The 14,715-nt window shown below is 34.0% G+C and overlaps 1 protein-coding gene across 3 annotated transcripts in view; it reads left to right on the top strand.

The window, feature by feature from the left end:
- LOC132751750 (transmembrane protein 135-like) overlaps positions 1-14,715 on the top strand; it is an 82,439-nt gene that overhangs the window by 64,546 nt on the left and 3,178 nt on the right. For all 3 annotated transcript variants that reach the window (XM_060741982.1, XM_060741983.1, XM_060741981.1), the window contains 5 exons: positions 6,326-6,367; positions 9,997-10,219; positions 11,260-11,427; positions 12,014-12,154; positions 14,548-14,646. In XM_060741982.1, coding sequence (XP_060597965.1) covers positions 6,326-6,367; positions 9,997-10,219; positions 11,260-11,427; positions 12,014-12,154; positions 14,548-14,646 — 673 coding nt within the window. The remainder of the gene's footprint in view (positions 1-6,325; positions 6,368-9,996; positions 10,220-11,259; positions 11,428-12,013; positions 12,155-14,547; positions 14,647-14,715) is intronic.

Raw genomic sequence — 14,715 nt, 5'->3', positions numbered from 1 at the left:
GATGTGTCATGTCTAAGGACCATGTCCCCACCTCAAAGGTCAAGGTCACACTTACAGTTTGAAGGTTCACAATTTCAGAATTAGAGTTTAAAATTTCACACAATCGTGTCTGGACTGTAACTTTGTCATGCATTGAAGGATTTTAAAATAACTACCACACGATGTGGAATAAATGAAGCCCAATGGTGTCAGATATTTCAATTTAATCTGTCCCAGTTATAAGAAGACTTGGTTATAACAGGGAACCAGGCGAAGTCCTGACGACCTTGTTGTATCCAAAGTGGACTGTACTTTCATAAAACCTTGCTAGCAAAATCCATTTGAAGGAGACCAGTTACTCTTATAATATTTTTTTTTCATTATATTTGAATATGAATAAAAAAACAAAATAAAGTTTTCAACATTTTTTTTGCTTCCTTATGAATTTCCCAACATTAGAATAAAACTGAAACCGAAATGATGTGAATCTAATATTTTTGCAAACTAATTTCAACTGTTACATAAAGCTGCATTATCCGAAAAGTAAACAACAAAAAAGCCGAGACTAATGCATGAATTGATTTGATACTTTAACAGATTTAGAAACTAAACCGATTAATTTCCCGTGCCAACCCAATATCTCCGCAGAAGTAATGAGGTAAAAAAACTCGGATTACTTAAATTGGAATAAAAGATTTTAGAAATGTTAGCTGAGAAGCCTGTAAAATGTCAGTGTTGAGAAAATTTACCACGGCAATTTACCATTAATATTAATAAAGTAATAATGGTTAATCCCTTAATGCTGTAGATAGCATCACTGAATGCAGGCTATAAGAGTTATGTTTCAATTATAACAGCCAGTAAAGTATGCTGTTGGTGTCAGCCAGTTTCATATAAATGCTATAAACATCATAACATACTGGTAATAGTGTACAGGCCATGTGCAAGGCCCATCAATTACTGCATATGAAACTCTAGTCATGAAATTTAATTTTTCACTTTCTTGATGGGGCCCCAGAACTGATAAATTTGCATTAAACACAAATACCCAGTTTTCACTCAAGCAAGTTGACAAATATCCTATTTTCTATATGACATTATCTAGACTTGTTGAAAGATGTGTGCATTGTTCTGTAGAACTGAGTTTTGTACATTCTTGGAATAAAAGAATACTTGGTAGAAGAGAGTTGTGTACATTGCTTGGTAAAAGTGAGTTGTTAACATTGCTTGGTAGAAATGAGTTGTTTACATTGCCTGGTAGAAGAGGGTTGTGTACATACCTTGATAGAAGAGAGTTGTTAACATTGCTTGGTAGAAATGAGTTTTTTACATTGCTTGATAGAGGAGAGTTGTGTACATTGCCTATAAGAAAAGTGTTGTTTACATTGCTTGGTAGATTTTAGTGAGTTGTTTACATTGTTTGGTACAAGAAAGTTTTGTATACATTGCTTGGTAGAAGAAGAGTTGTGTACATTGCTTGGTAGAAGAGAGTTGTGTACATGGCTTGGTAGAAGAGAGTTGTGTACATTGCTTGGTAGAAGAGAGTTGTGAACATTGCTTGATAGAAGTGAGTTGTATACATTGTTTGGTAGAAGAGAGTTGTGTACATTGCCTGTAAGAAGAGAGTTGTGAACATTGCTTGGTAGAAGGGAGTTGTATACATTGCTTGGTAGAAGAAGAGTTGTGTACATTGCCTGATAGAAGGCAGTTAATTACATTGCTTGGTAGAAGAGAGTTGTATACATTGCTTGGTAGAAGTGAGTTGTTTACATTGCTTGATAGAAGTGAGTTGTTTACAATGCTTGATAGAAGGGAGTTGTGAACATTGCTTGATAGAAGGAAGTTGTGTACATTATTTGGTAGAAGTGAGTTGTTTACATTGTCTGTTAGAAGAGACGTATGTACATGTCTTGATATAAGAGAGTTGTTTACATTGCTTAGTAGAAGAGATTGTTTACATTGCTTGGTAGAAGTGAGTTGTTTACATAGCTTGGTAGAAGAGAGTTGTTTACATTGCTTGATAGAAGTGAGTTGTTTACATTGCTTGGTAGAAGAGAGTTGTTTACATTGCTTGATAGAAGTGAGTTGTTTACATTGCTTGATAGAAGTGAGTTGTTTACATTGATTGATAGAAGAGAGTTGTTTACAATGCTTGATAGAAGTGAGTTGTTTACATTGCTTGATAGAAGAGAGTTGTTTACATTGTTTGGTAGAAGCGAGTTGTTTACATTGTTTGGTACAAGAGAGTTGTTTATTTTGCTTGGTAGAAGAGAGTTGTTTACATTGCTTGGAAGAAGTGAGTTGTTTACATTGCTTGATAGAAGAGAGTTGTTTACATTGCTTGATAGAAGTAAGTTGTTTACATTGCTTGATAGAAGTGAGTTGTTTACATTGCTTGATAGAAGTGAGTTGTGTACATTGCTTGATAGAAGTAAGTTGTTTACAGTGCTTGATAGAAGAGAGTTGTTTACAATGCTTGATAGAAGTGAGTTGTTTACATTGCTTGATAGAAGAGAGTTGTTTACATTGTTTGGTAGAAGTGAGTTGTTTACATTGTTTGGTACAAGAGAGTTGTTTATTTTGCTTGGTAGAAGAGATTGTTTACATTGCTTGATAGAAGTGAGTTGTTTACATAGCTTGGTAGAAGAGAGTTGTTTACATTGCTTGATAGAAGTGAGTTGTTTACATTGCTTGGTAGAAGAGAGTTGTTTACATTGCTTGATAGAAGTGAGTTGTTTACATTGCTTGATAGAAGTGAGTTGTTTACATTGATTGATAGAAGAGAGTTGTTTACAATGCTTGATAGAAGTGAGTTGTTTACATTGCTTGATAGAAGAGAGTTGTTTACATTGTTTGGTAGAAGTGAGTTGTTTACATTGTTTGGTACAAGAGAGTTGTTTATTTTGCTTGGTAGAAGAGAGTTGTTTACATTGCTTGGAAGAAGTGAGTTGTTTACATTGCTTGATAGAAGAGAGTTGTTTACATTGCTTGATAGAAGTGAGTTGTGTACATTGCTTGATAGAAGTAAGTTGTTTACAGTGCTTGATAGAAGAGAGTTGTTTACAATGCTTGATAGAAGTGAGTTGTTTACATTGCTTGATAGAAGAGAGTTGTGTACATTATTTGGTAGAAGTGAGTTGTTTACATTGTCTGTTAGAAGAGACCTATGTACATGTCTTGATATAAGAGAGTTGTTTACATTGCTTAGTAGAAGAGATTGTTTACATTGCTTGGTAGAAGTGAGTTGTTTACATAGCTTGGTAGAAGAGAGTTGTTTACATTGCTTGATAGAAGTGAGTTGTTTACATTGCTTGGTAGAAGAGAGTTGTTTACATTGCTTGATAGAAGTGAGTTGTTTACATTGCTTGATAGAAGTGAGTTGTTTACATTGATTGATAGAAGAGAGTTGTTTACAATGCTTGATAGAAGTGAGTTGTTTACATTGCTTGATAGAAGAGAGTTGTTTACATTGTTTGGTAGAAGTGAGTTGTTTACATTGTTTGGTACAAGAGAGTTGTTTATTTTGCTTGGTAGAAGAGAGTTGTTTACATTGCTTGGAAGAAGTGAGTTGTTTACATTGCTTGATAGAAGAGAGTTGTTTACATTGCTTGATAGAAGTAAGTTGTTTACATTGCTTGATAGAAGTGAGTTGTTTACATTGCTTGATAAAAGTGAGTTGTGTACATTGCTTGATAGAAGTAAGTTGTTTACAGTGCTTGATAGAAGGGAGTTGTATACATTGCTTGATAGAAGGGAGTTGTGAAAATTGCTTGGTAGAAGGGAGTTGTGTACATTGTTTGGTAGAAGATGGTTGTGTACATTGTCTGTAAGAAGAGACCTGTGTACATGTCTTGATATAAGAGAGTTGTTTACATTGCTTAGTAGAAGAGATTGTTTACATTGCTTGGTAGAAGTGAGTTGTTTACATAGCTTGGTAGAAGAGAGTTGTTTACATTGCTTGATAGAAGTGAGTTGTTTACATTGCTTGGTAGAAGAGAGTTGTTTACATTGCTTGATAGAAGTAAGTTGTTTACATTGCTTGATAGAAGTGAGTTGTTTACATTGCTTGGTAGAAGAGAGTTATTTACATTGCTTGGAAGAAGTGAGTTGTTTACATTGCTTGATAGAAGAGAGTTGTTTACATTGCTTGGTAGAAGAGAGTTGTTTACATTGCTTGGTAGAAGAGAGTTGTTTACATTGCTTGGTAGAAGAGAGTTGTTTACATTGCTTGGTAGAAGAGAGTTGTTTACATTGCTTGGTAGAAGAGAGTTGTTTACATTGCTTGGAAGAAGAGAGTTGTTTACATTGCTTGGTAGAAGAGAGTTGTGTACATTGCTTGGTAGAAGAGAGTTGTTTACATTGCTTGGTAGAAGTGAGTTGTTTACATTGCTTGATAGAGGAGAGTTGTTTACATTGTTTGGTACTAGAGAGTTGTTTACATTGCTTGGTAGAAGAGAGTTGGTTACATTGCTTGGTAGAAGGAGTTGTTTACATTGTTTGGTACAAGAGAGTTGTTTACATTGCTTGGTAGAAGAGAGTTGTTTACATTGCTTGGTAGAAGAGAGTTGTTTACATTGCTTGGTAGAAGAAAGTTGTGTTCATTGATTGGAAGAAGAAAGTTGTTTGAATTGCTTGATAGAAGTGAGTTGTTTACATTGCTTGATAGAAGAAAGTTGTGTACTTTGCTTGGTAGAAGAGAGTTGTTTACATTGCTTGGTAGATTTAGCAGTGTACATTGATTGGAAGAATAATATTTATATTGCATGGTAGAAGAGAGTTTGTACAATCTTTGATGAAAGAAAGTTGTGTTAGAAAGTTGTGTATAATCTTTGATGAAAGAAAGTTGTGTTAGAAAGTTGTGTTTGATCTTTGATGAAAGAAAGTTGTGTTAGAAAGTTGTGTATAATCTTTGATGTTAGAAAGTTGTGTACAGTGTTTGATAGAACGTATTTGTGTACAAACTTTGCTGTTAGAAAGTTGTTTACAATTTTTGATGTTAGATAGTCTTGTTGTTAGAAAGTTTTACACAATGTTGATGATACAAGAATGTAATGTATGGTTTAAGAAAATTGTGTATAGTGTTAGTTGTGTACAATATTGCTTCATTGTAAGAAGAGTGTTGCATGGAACAAAGTGTAAATGGAAGTACTGTTATGTAAAGTTAAGCGAAACAATATATTTTTATTTCAAAAACAAATTGAAATTTTCATGTAGGAATTAAATGTTCTTAAAACCTTGAGACATTATAAATTAAAAGCTGAGTTATGTTTCTTTTTCCCCTGTGTTTTAGAGATTTGACTGACTGTGCATTCTTTGTTGTCCAGTTTTATTTTCTCCCATAACTGTCACCATCATGATAGAAGATTAATCACAAAGATTTAGGTATTAAACTGGAAACAATTGTCATATAAAATACACCAGTTTAATGTTGCTTTATTACAACTCAACAATGTCTAATTACCAAAAAAACCATGCCAACTTCACGGCAAGTTTAATTATGTACAGAAACACAATACTTAGTAACTGGAGTGGATTTTATTTACAGTTGAATGGATTATGAATTCACAGTAAACATTAATTTATTGGTGGCACTTGCTGTTAACATTGTGGTAACATGAATTTACTGTCATAAAACAGTTGAAGTAATACTTCATTGTCACCTGCCAGACCCAACAAGTTGCTTTTGTTCACTGTTAATGGGTGCACATTTCAAGTTGTCACTCTTTATAAAACATTTATTTTTTTAATCGCTCTGGGATTGTTTAAATATAATGTAATCTGTTAACTTGTAAAGGTTTAAGTTCCATGTTTGCTGATAAATTCAGATATACATGTAATTATGTATAGTGTCAACTGAATGATTTAGTTAATCTCTCTTGGGAGGCCTCCATTGCTGAGTCATTCAGGTTGCTGACTCTGAACCACTTGCCCTCACTGCTGTGGGTTCAAATCTCATCACAGATCAAAACTTGCTTATCCTGACAAGGTGCAGTTGTTAGACAAGGGGCATAACTCTGAAAGCAATATATTTTTATTTATGCCCCTTTTTAACTTTGACTTTTTAACAGACAAGTGTTACGCGGTGTTCTTGTTTTAATAAGCATCTCTGTTTGAAGGATAGGGAGAGGTATTGCACTCACATCGGCATTAGTGACAGACTTTCGTTAAGTTTTTGCATGCAAGTTGGGATCTCCAAAACTTAGCTGAATGAAATGGGTTGAAACATCATACACTTATTTAGACCTTTTAGTTAAAAAAGTCATTTGGTTAAAAAAAGAAGTATAACTGTGGAGCCATAAGTCAGTAAAAACAGAATGCTGGTAAAAAAAATTTTTTCTATTTTCAGAAAAGCTGGTGGGCTACCAGATGGGACATTGTCAATATTAAAGTAAGTTGAATTATTAAGATATAAGATATTGTTATCAGATCAAACTCGTGGTAAGTCTGTTGGTGTCATGGAAAGAAACAAGTTTGTGTCCTGTATTGGGCATAAAGCTACTCTATAATATTTGGTTCTGTATGAGTGGCAAAATAATGGTATGTCTTATAGTAATATGAAGGGTGTCCTTGGATGAGTGGATAAAGTGGTTGACTTCAAACCTCTTGCCCTTTACCACTGAGGGTTTGAATCCTAACAGGGATTTTGGATTCTTGTATGTGAAGAAGCTAGCCAGCTGGCTTAGGGACGTCGGTGGTTCTACTGAAGTCTTCCTCCACCAGTACACAAAGAAAGTCCCAATAATTATGAGCTATAGTGTGTTGGTGCAGCATAAAACACAACCAAAAAATAAAAGAAGAACCAAATTGCAATATGGTGTTTGTAAATGTTGCGAAATGTAAAATTGTGACAGTGATGCACATGGGTACAGTCATTGAATGACAGTGCTTAGGTTTGACCAAGCACCCCTTAGGTATATTTTGGAACTGTCCATTATCAAGTTTCGGAACATGAAAAAGTGTACAACCTCAGGTCAAATGGCAAGGTTTTGCAGGCTTCCCTGGCTCTATACAGGTGGCCATAGCTAATTATTTTCATTTGCTGAAGTTAAGGGTTAAAGTCATTTTTGTGTCATCTGCTACAGAGTAGCAGTGACATATAGGGATCACTTCTCTGTTGTCTGTCATCCCTGTGTAATCGTAAGAGCCAACTAAATGGGTGCCAGGAATAATTTTAGTCTATGCATCTCTTAGCTCGAACAGGTGAGGTGGTTTTGAAACACGTGATGTTGCTTTAAGATTGTAACACCCAAGGTTAGCCAAAATGATCTTTCCTGTTTCGGGGCCATTTAACCTCAATTGTGTCGGTGCTCCGTAAAACCAAACAAAACAAAATAATCTTGTTGAAATCTTACACATCTATACATAATTGCTGTCAGTTTATTATCTTTACTGAAGTCTGTCTGGACTGAAATGTATGAGAATTTTGTAATTAAATAATTTTTGTTTTTTGTTTTATGATGGCCTAAAAAAACAAAGAGAGATATGTCTGAGAAAGAAAGAAATCTTTAGAAACAAAGAATTCGTTTGTGCAGAAAAGTAAAAAGAATATCAGTTAACTGTGACAGTGATTGATAAGTAACTGTAACAGTGAATAGTTTTCAAAATGCCTATGCTGAAAAACTGCTTATACACTACATCATGCATTCACCAGACTCTAGCTATAAAGCATAGCATAAAAACAGAAGTCACAGAAATGTTTTCTGAAAATTACACTTTGTCTTAAAGAGCAAAAACTGATCACATGTTTCAGCTATTCATGCATGAAAATTTAAAGATGCATGCACTTATATAATCTGTTTATAAAACACACACTTTCATACAATTGCGAGTAACAGTTGTTTCTTCCAGTCTTATGGAAGATTCTAAATTTTTTTTCTGAAAAGTTTCTTGATTATTTTTATACAGAAAATATTGTTAGATAATATTTTGTGAGGACATTAATTTGTAGATTTTGTTATTTTTTGCCCATATATAGTACATTAATTTTTAGCTAATGTTATCTTGCCCCTCTGAATACAGTATGCTCATGACCTCTTGCCCACCTTAATTTTACAATTCTTGTTTTCTAGTCTACCTTAGTACAATAATTATGCCCATGTCTTCTTGCCATTCTTAGTACATTTTGCTAGTGTGTGCTAGAAATATTTGAGGGGCAATGACAGCTGAAGTTTAAGAAAGTTTTCAAATTATCCTTTAAGACATGCAATAACTGGTCTTTTTGAACCATAGTTGCAGGGTTTTTTCTATAGTAGTTGGACTACAAGTGACTTCATTTTGAACCTTGAAATCATGTAGTGTGAGATTTATCATGAATTAAACAAGAAACTTAAAACACTTTGATCACCCCAAAACAGTTTTGGTTGTCAAAATTTGTATCAAATTATGATGACAGAATTAATACTCAAGTTTTGGAGGAGATAAAAATGATCATATGCTTGAGGTAAGCTAATTAGACACAAGTTCTGATTTGTGTGGATGCTGTTTCACTCCAATTACATTAGAATAACATTAAAATAAGTCAAAGCAAAGTAAGTATGAGTTTGTCTACCATTTGATACTGTTTGGTAATTCTTAACTAAGCATTACCGTCTGCAGGTAGCCTGTTAATCATGTCATACAGAGGTCTGCTCATTTCTTCATCTGCTTCATGTAGGTGTTTGATAATTGGTATTCTACTTCAGCTAGGTGCTTGGTAATTGACTCCGGATCTTGTAGATGCTTGTTAATTATTTCTGACTCTGCAGAAATCACCTGCAGATTTTATCAATTAAACTGTCAGCTGGCAATGAAACTGTCAGAGGGTCTGAAAGTTCATATAACCTTTATTAGTGGATATTCTTCCTCATTTTAGTTAAAAGCATTTTATGACTTTACAGGATATTTTGGTCTGCTAAGAAATGAAGCTTAATGAATAATGGTTACTTTTCATTGTGTGTTTGAGTTGTGACACAATGAAATTCACCCCATAGAAGTTTAGCATGTAGTTAAATAACTTGACATTTTCATTTTTCCAAGGACTCTATAATAATCCTCTGGTAAGAAATCTAACAAAAAAGATATAAGACTAGTTGATACAAATTGGAAAGAATTCTTAGAATTTTGTAATTTTGTCAAGATTGCTTTATGAAAAAGGCATTATAAGTTGGTATTTTGTGATGATATTTAAGTTTATAAGAGACAGTGATTATAAGCCCTAGCAAAAAATCTTGGTACCACCCCTGGCTTATCAAAGCAGTAAAGCAATAAACACTGTCCTTAAGAGGTTAATTAAGGACTCTACTTTTCACATCTTAAACATATTTATTTTAGCAAAATTATGAAACAAAATTTTTGCAACTTATAAATTTCATTATGCTCAAGTCCAAGACCTGAGTAGGTCTGAACTCATAATTCCTGGGTTGGAACACCTTAACCACAGTGCAAGGATTTAGGCATCAAACTCATAAATTCTTTAATGATAAAATTCTGGGTCCATGAAATGGACTTGAAAGTGATTTAAATAACTGAAGTTTATACTAAAGCTTAAATAATATATATGTATTTGGATAAATAGTGTTAAGTAACATAATTTTAACCTAACTCTGCTGAAACTGAAAGTGATTACCCTTAGACATCAGTTTAAAGCACGTCCATGCAGACTGATTAAGCTCTATCCTGTTGCCTGATTAACTTTAATTTTCTCTCTTATCCCCAAATTTGTTATTGAACTATCCCTATGAATGGAGCTGGCAAAGTCCATTAAAAAAAAATCAACAGGTTAAATGTGCTGTATACTTCCATTATCAGCCTCTGACATAGGAATTCAAGGACAGAATTTTAATACAGTTTACTGCTGTCTTAAATTGACAAAAAGTTAAACAAACTGTAGAGGCATCTGCTTCTAAAAATGATTATCACAAGGAAAAGAATAAACTAATAAATCTGCTACTTTTTGTGACATCATTTGTTTGTAAATTATTGATGTTGTTGGCAATTGTTCCATCCTTTATAGTTGGTTTTATTCTCTTTTATTTCCAGAAAAATATTTGGCTCTGCTGAAATGTCAGGAGTAGAAGAAGTTGTTCCAAATGATATGGATGGTGAGGTTATAGATATTAACAGAAATGGTCCACATCATAACCATACCTCTACGACAGCCAATCAGAAAAGATCTTATGGACCGGTTGTTCGATGGTTGAGGCAATGTCCCAAACATTATCTATGCAAGCATGGACACGGTTGTGTGTATTATGTTTTAGAAGTAAGCTTTACTTCTACTTTCCTATGTGTAAAACACTGTTGCTTTTGGAACTAATTTCTCGGCTAAGTTTTTGAAAATGAACAGAGAAAGCTATCCGACTCACCAAGGTGTCCAAAATAATAACAGAACATTTGGTTAAGCTTTTTTCATGCAAATTTATTTCTCATTAACTATTGAAAGTAAAAGATATTTTCTTAATTGAAACATATCTGATATCTTTTGGGTCATTGCTATAGGTATTTAACCAAGATCCATAACGCTAGCTAAATAGAAAGAGAATTGAATTGTAATCCAGGGGTGGCTGACAAGGCAAAATTGCTCCTGAAAATTGATCTTGAATATTGAATCTAATGACCATTTGTTTCTCCCCACTGATTCAGAAATCATGTGGGATTAGTAGTCAGTCACTTGCAGAAAAATTGGATAATTACTGGTTAGTTATTGTGGGAGGCTGAAAAAGTACACCATCTGCTGAGATACTGTATTACCAAAACACAAACTAACATGGGCTTTCCCCTGACAGGACTTAAGGACTGTTTTTAAGTACAGAATATCATTTTGTGTGTTGTCTTATGTTACACCTATTGTTTTAACCATGCAGGGAATAAATCAAGGAACAAATTTTAGATTTAAGTTTTTGAAGATTAATATTAGCTTGTAAAGATATTAAGGATCTACAGGGAATCATTTTGCCATCACAGCTGTGGGTCTGATTCCATTTACTTCTGACTTCAGTCACTAACATAGTGGTGATAAGTCTCAATCAATAAAAAAACTTTAAAGTTCCCATATATAATTAAAGCAGTGTCAGTTTGAATACAAAAAAAAATAAAATAAAATTCCTCTATAATATAAGGGAGGAAACTCTATTTTCTTACTTTCTTCATAAAATTAGGAGTGATTTATCTTAAAAATTTCTTCAAATATTATAATACAAACTTTTAGGTCCATTGAAAGGTACAGTTTTCTTTTACATTTTGTGCTCAAAAATGCTTAGAATACATGAAAGATATTGATGTTATTGATCTAATTGATTTCAGGGTAGTGTAAAGATGTTTGGTATAGGATATGCGTTACAAGGAGCAGTCAAACTAGTTAGTTCAATAAGTCGTGTGTTCAAACAACCCAAGTCTGTGATAAAATCCCTAGTCCATATAAACAACTTCCAACTTGGTGCCTTCTTAGCAAGTTTTGTAGGAATCTATAGAGTGAGTATTATATTGTATTTAATTTGGTGAAGAGTGCTTCAGAAGTGGTGAAGACCACTGACAGGACAGGCATTTTTTTAGGCCTATTTTTTTAAAGAAGTTAATGGGTAATATTTCCAATGGATATTTTTTTCTCCCAAACTCTCTGACAAATATAACCAGTTGAAACTTTCAAACGTTATGAATTCGTTATTGTTGACTACTGTAGAATTTTCTCTTTGCCTCTTTTGACAGGTATTCCTGAATATTTTCACAGGAATTGTCCCTATTAATCTGAACAAAACTATTCTTTTATTAAATTTATGGGACAATTTCAAAATGTGTACTCACTGAATAGAAAACAGTGCAAACCACAGTCAGAAAGCACAGATGTGTCAGCTGATCTTAGTCTGCAATGGTTGTATGAGTATACAGTAGGCTGTGGTTCAATGTTTTAATGATATGTGATTGTTTTGTGATATTTTACTTATTTAGGCATTGAATTGTTTGTTAAGATGGTTACAATGATATATGATATTTTACTTGTTAAGGCATTGAATTGTTTGTTACGATAGTTACAATGATATGTGATATTTTACTTGTTTAGGTATTGAATTGTTTGTTACGATGGTTACGGGAGAAGGATGAGGCATTACATGGACTTGTAGCCGGATTTGTGGCTGGTTGGTCAATGTTGTTTTATAAAAGTCAAACTGTAGCCTTATATACAGCTCTTAAACTATCAGAGGTAAAGTTTATGTTTATTTATAAAATATAAAACTAAAATGATCATGTATTATCAGTATTAAAAAGAGGTAAGTTAGGGCATCCGTAGCTGAGTGGTTAAAGTCATTGACTTAAAACCACTTACCTCGCACTGCTGTTGGTTCGCTTCCTGCCAGAGACTTTGGATACTTTAAAGTGAGGAAGCTATCCAGCTAGTTTATTGAACGTCGGTGGTTCTACCCAGGTGCCCGCTGGTGCCTGAAATAATGCACTGAGAGGCACCTGAGATCTTCCTCCACTAATAGTCACTTTATGACCTATTCTGTGTTGGTGCGACTTAAAATCCAACCAAAAAATGAAAAAAGAGAGGTTCAGTTGAGATGAGAAAATAGTAAGATTTATGAGTGGATAGCTTAATAGGTGGTAAATTACCTTATCCAAAGGATTTGCCCATATTTCACTGATGAACAAACAAGTTGTCTAATTTGAATTCACACATTTAACATTTTACCTTCTGAATTTGTGTAATGCGCTTGCCTTTCTTTCAGTGCATAGAGAAAATTTTGTAGTTGCATGGCATAAATGCAGTGGTACCCCTAAAATTAAAGCTCTTGCAAAACTAATTATTATATATATTATGTATATAGGAGTCACCCGGTGGTCGGTCGGTTGGTTGGTCGGTCTGTCGGTTGGTCAAGCGGTTTGTTGCATTTTCCTTGTCCGGGGCTTGAAAACTAATGATTGGAATTCAATACAACTTCATACAATGGTTAAGCACATTGAGAGGAAGTGCAGTGCACAAGAACCATAACTCTATCTTGACTAATTACAGAGTTATTGCCCTTTGTTACTTTTCCTTGTCCGGGGCATAACTTGAAAACTACTTGTTGGAATTCAAAAAAACTACATACAATGGTCAAGCACAATAAGAGGAAGTGCAGTGCGCAAAAACCATAACTCTATCTAAAGTAATTACAGAGTTATTGTCCTTTGTTACTTTTCCATAGCTTTTTTTGTCCGGAGCTTAACTTGAAGACTAATGTTTGAATTCAATACAATTTCATACATTGGTCAAGCACATTGAGAGGAAGTGCAGTGCACAAGAACCATAACTCCATCTTGATTAATTAGAGTAATTGCCCTTTGTTATTTTTCCTTGTTGCGGAGCATAACTTGAAAACTACTGGATGGAATTCAATACAACTTCATACAATGGTCAAGACCATTGAGAGGAAGTGCAGTGCACAAGAACCATATTTCCATCTTGACTAGTAACAGAGTTAGTGGCCTTTGTTACTTTTCCTTGTCCGGAGCATAACTTGAAAAGTACTGGTTGGAATTCAAAACAGCTTCATACAATGGTTGAGCACAATAAGAGAAAGTGCTGTGCATAAGAACCATAACTCTATCCAGAGTAATTATAGAGTGATTGCCCTTTGTTACTTTTCCATTGCTCTTTCTTGTCCAGAGCACAACATGAAAACAACTAGTTGGAATTCAAAACTACTTCATACAAAGGTCAAACGTATGGAGAGAAAGTGCAGTGCACAAGACCCATAACCATAACTCTGTCCAGAGTAATTATAGAGTGATTGCCCTTTGTTACTTTTCCTTGTTGCAGAGCATAACATGAAATCTACAGGTTGGAATTCAATACAATTTTATACAATGGTCAAGTATATTGAGAGGAAGCGCAGTGCTTACAAACCATAATTCTTTCTTGACTCATTTAAGGGTTTTTGCCCTTTGTTACTTTTTATTGTCCAGTGCATAATTTGAAAATAAATGGTTGGAATTCAATGAAACTTCATACAATGGTCAAGCGCAGTAAGATGAAGTGCAGTTTACAGGAACCATAACTCTATTTAGACTAATTACATAGTTATTGCCCTTTGTTCCTCTTTGTCCAGTGCATAACTTGAAAGCTAGTTGTTGGAATTCAATACAACTTCATACAATGGTCAAGGACAATGAGAGGAAGTGCACTGTACAATAACCATAACTCCATCTTCAGTATTTGCAGAGTTATTGCCCTTTGTTCTTTTTCCTTGTCTGGTGCATAACTTAGGAACTAATGTTTGGAGTTCAATGCAACTTCAATAAAATGGTCAAGCGCAATGAGAGGAAGTGCTGTGCTCAAGAAGCATAACTCTTGCGGACTTATTACAGAGTAGTTCATTACTACTTCATAAAAACTTCATCTATGGTCAACCACAGTGAAAGGAAATGCAACATACAAGAACCACAACTATCTTTAATTGCCCACAACCGTAACTCTATTTCAATACTTTTACAAGGTATTCTGTTACTAGTCACTTCCTCATTTCCGAAGCAGTTTTGCGGGGGTATTAATCACATTTAGTGATAGTTCTAGTTTTTAATTTAATTTTAATTTTAATTATTTTATAATTTCAGATGTTGTATTTTAAAGGCATAGCTAGCGGGTCAGTGCCATATATCAAATGTGCTGATATAATCATATACAGTATTTCAACTGCTATTGTCTTCCATGCTGTAAGTATACTTTGTTTATACATTTATTTATCAATAAGCTTGCAGCTTATATGAACGACCATAAGTCAT

The sequence above is a fragment of the Ruditapes philippinarum genome, unplaced genomic scaffold (assembly GCF_026571515.1).
Source record: "Ruditapes philippinarum isolate M1 unplaced genomic scaffold, ASM2657151v2 ctg76_1_1_1_1, whole genome shotgun sequence".
Lineage (NCBI taxonomy): Eukaryota > Metazoa > Mollusca > Bivalvia > Venerida > Veneridae > Ruditapes > Ruditapes philippinarum.
Note: the sequence above shows the minus strand (reverse complement) of the source record. Positions and strands in the feature narration are given on the sequence as shown.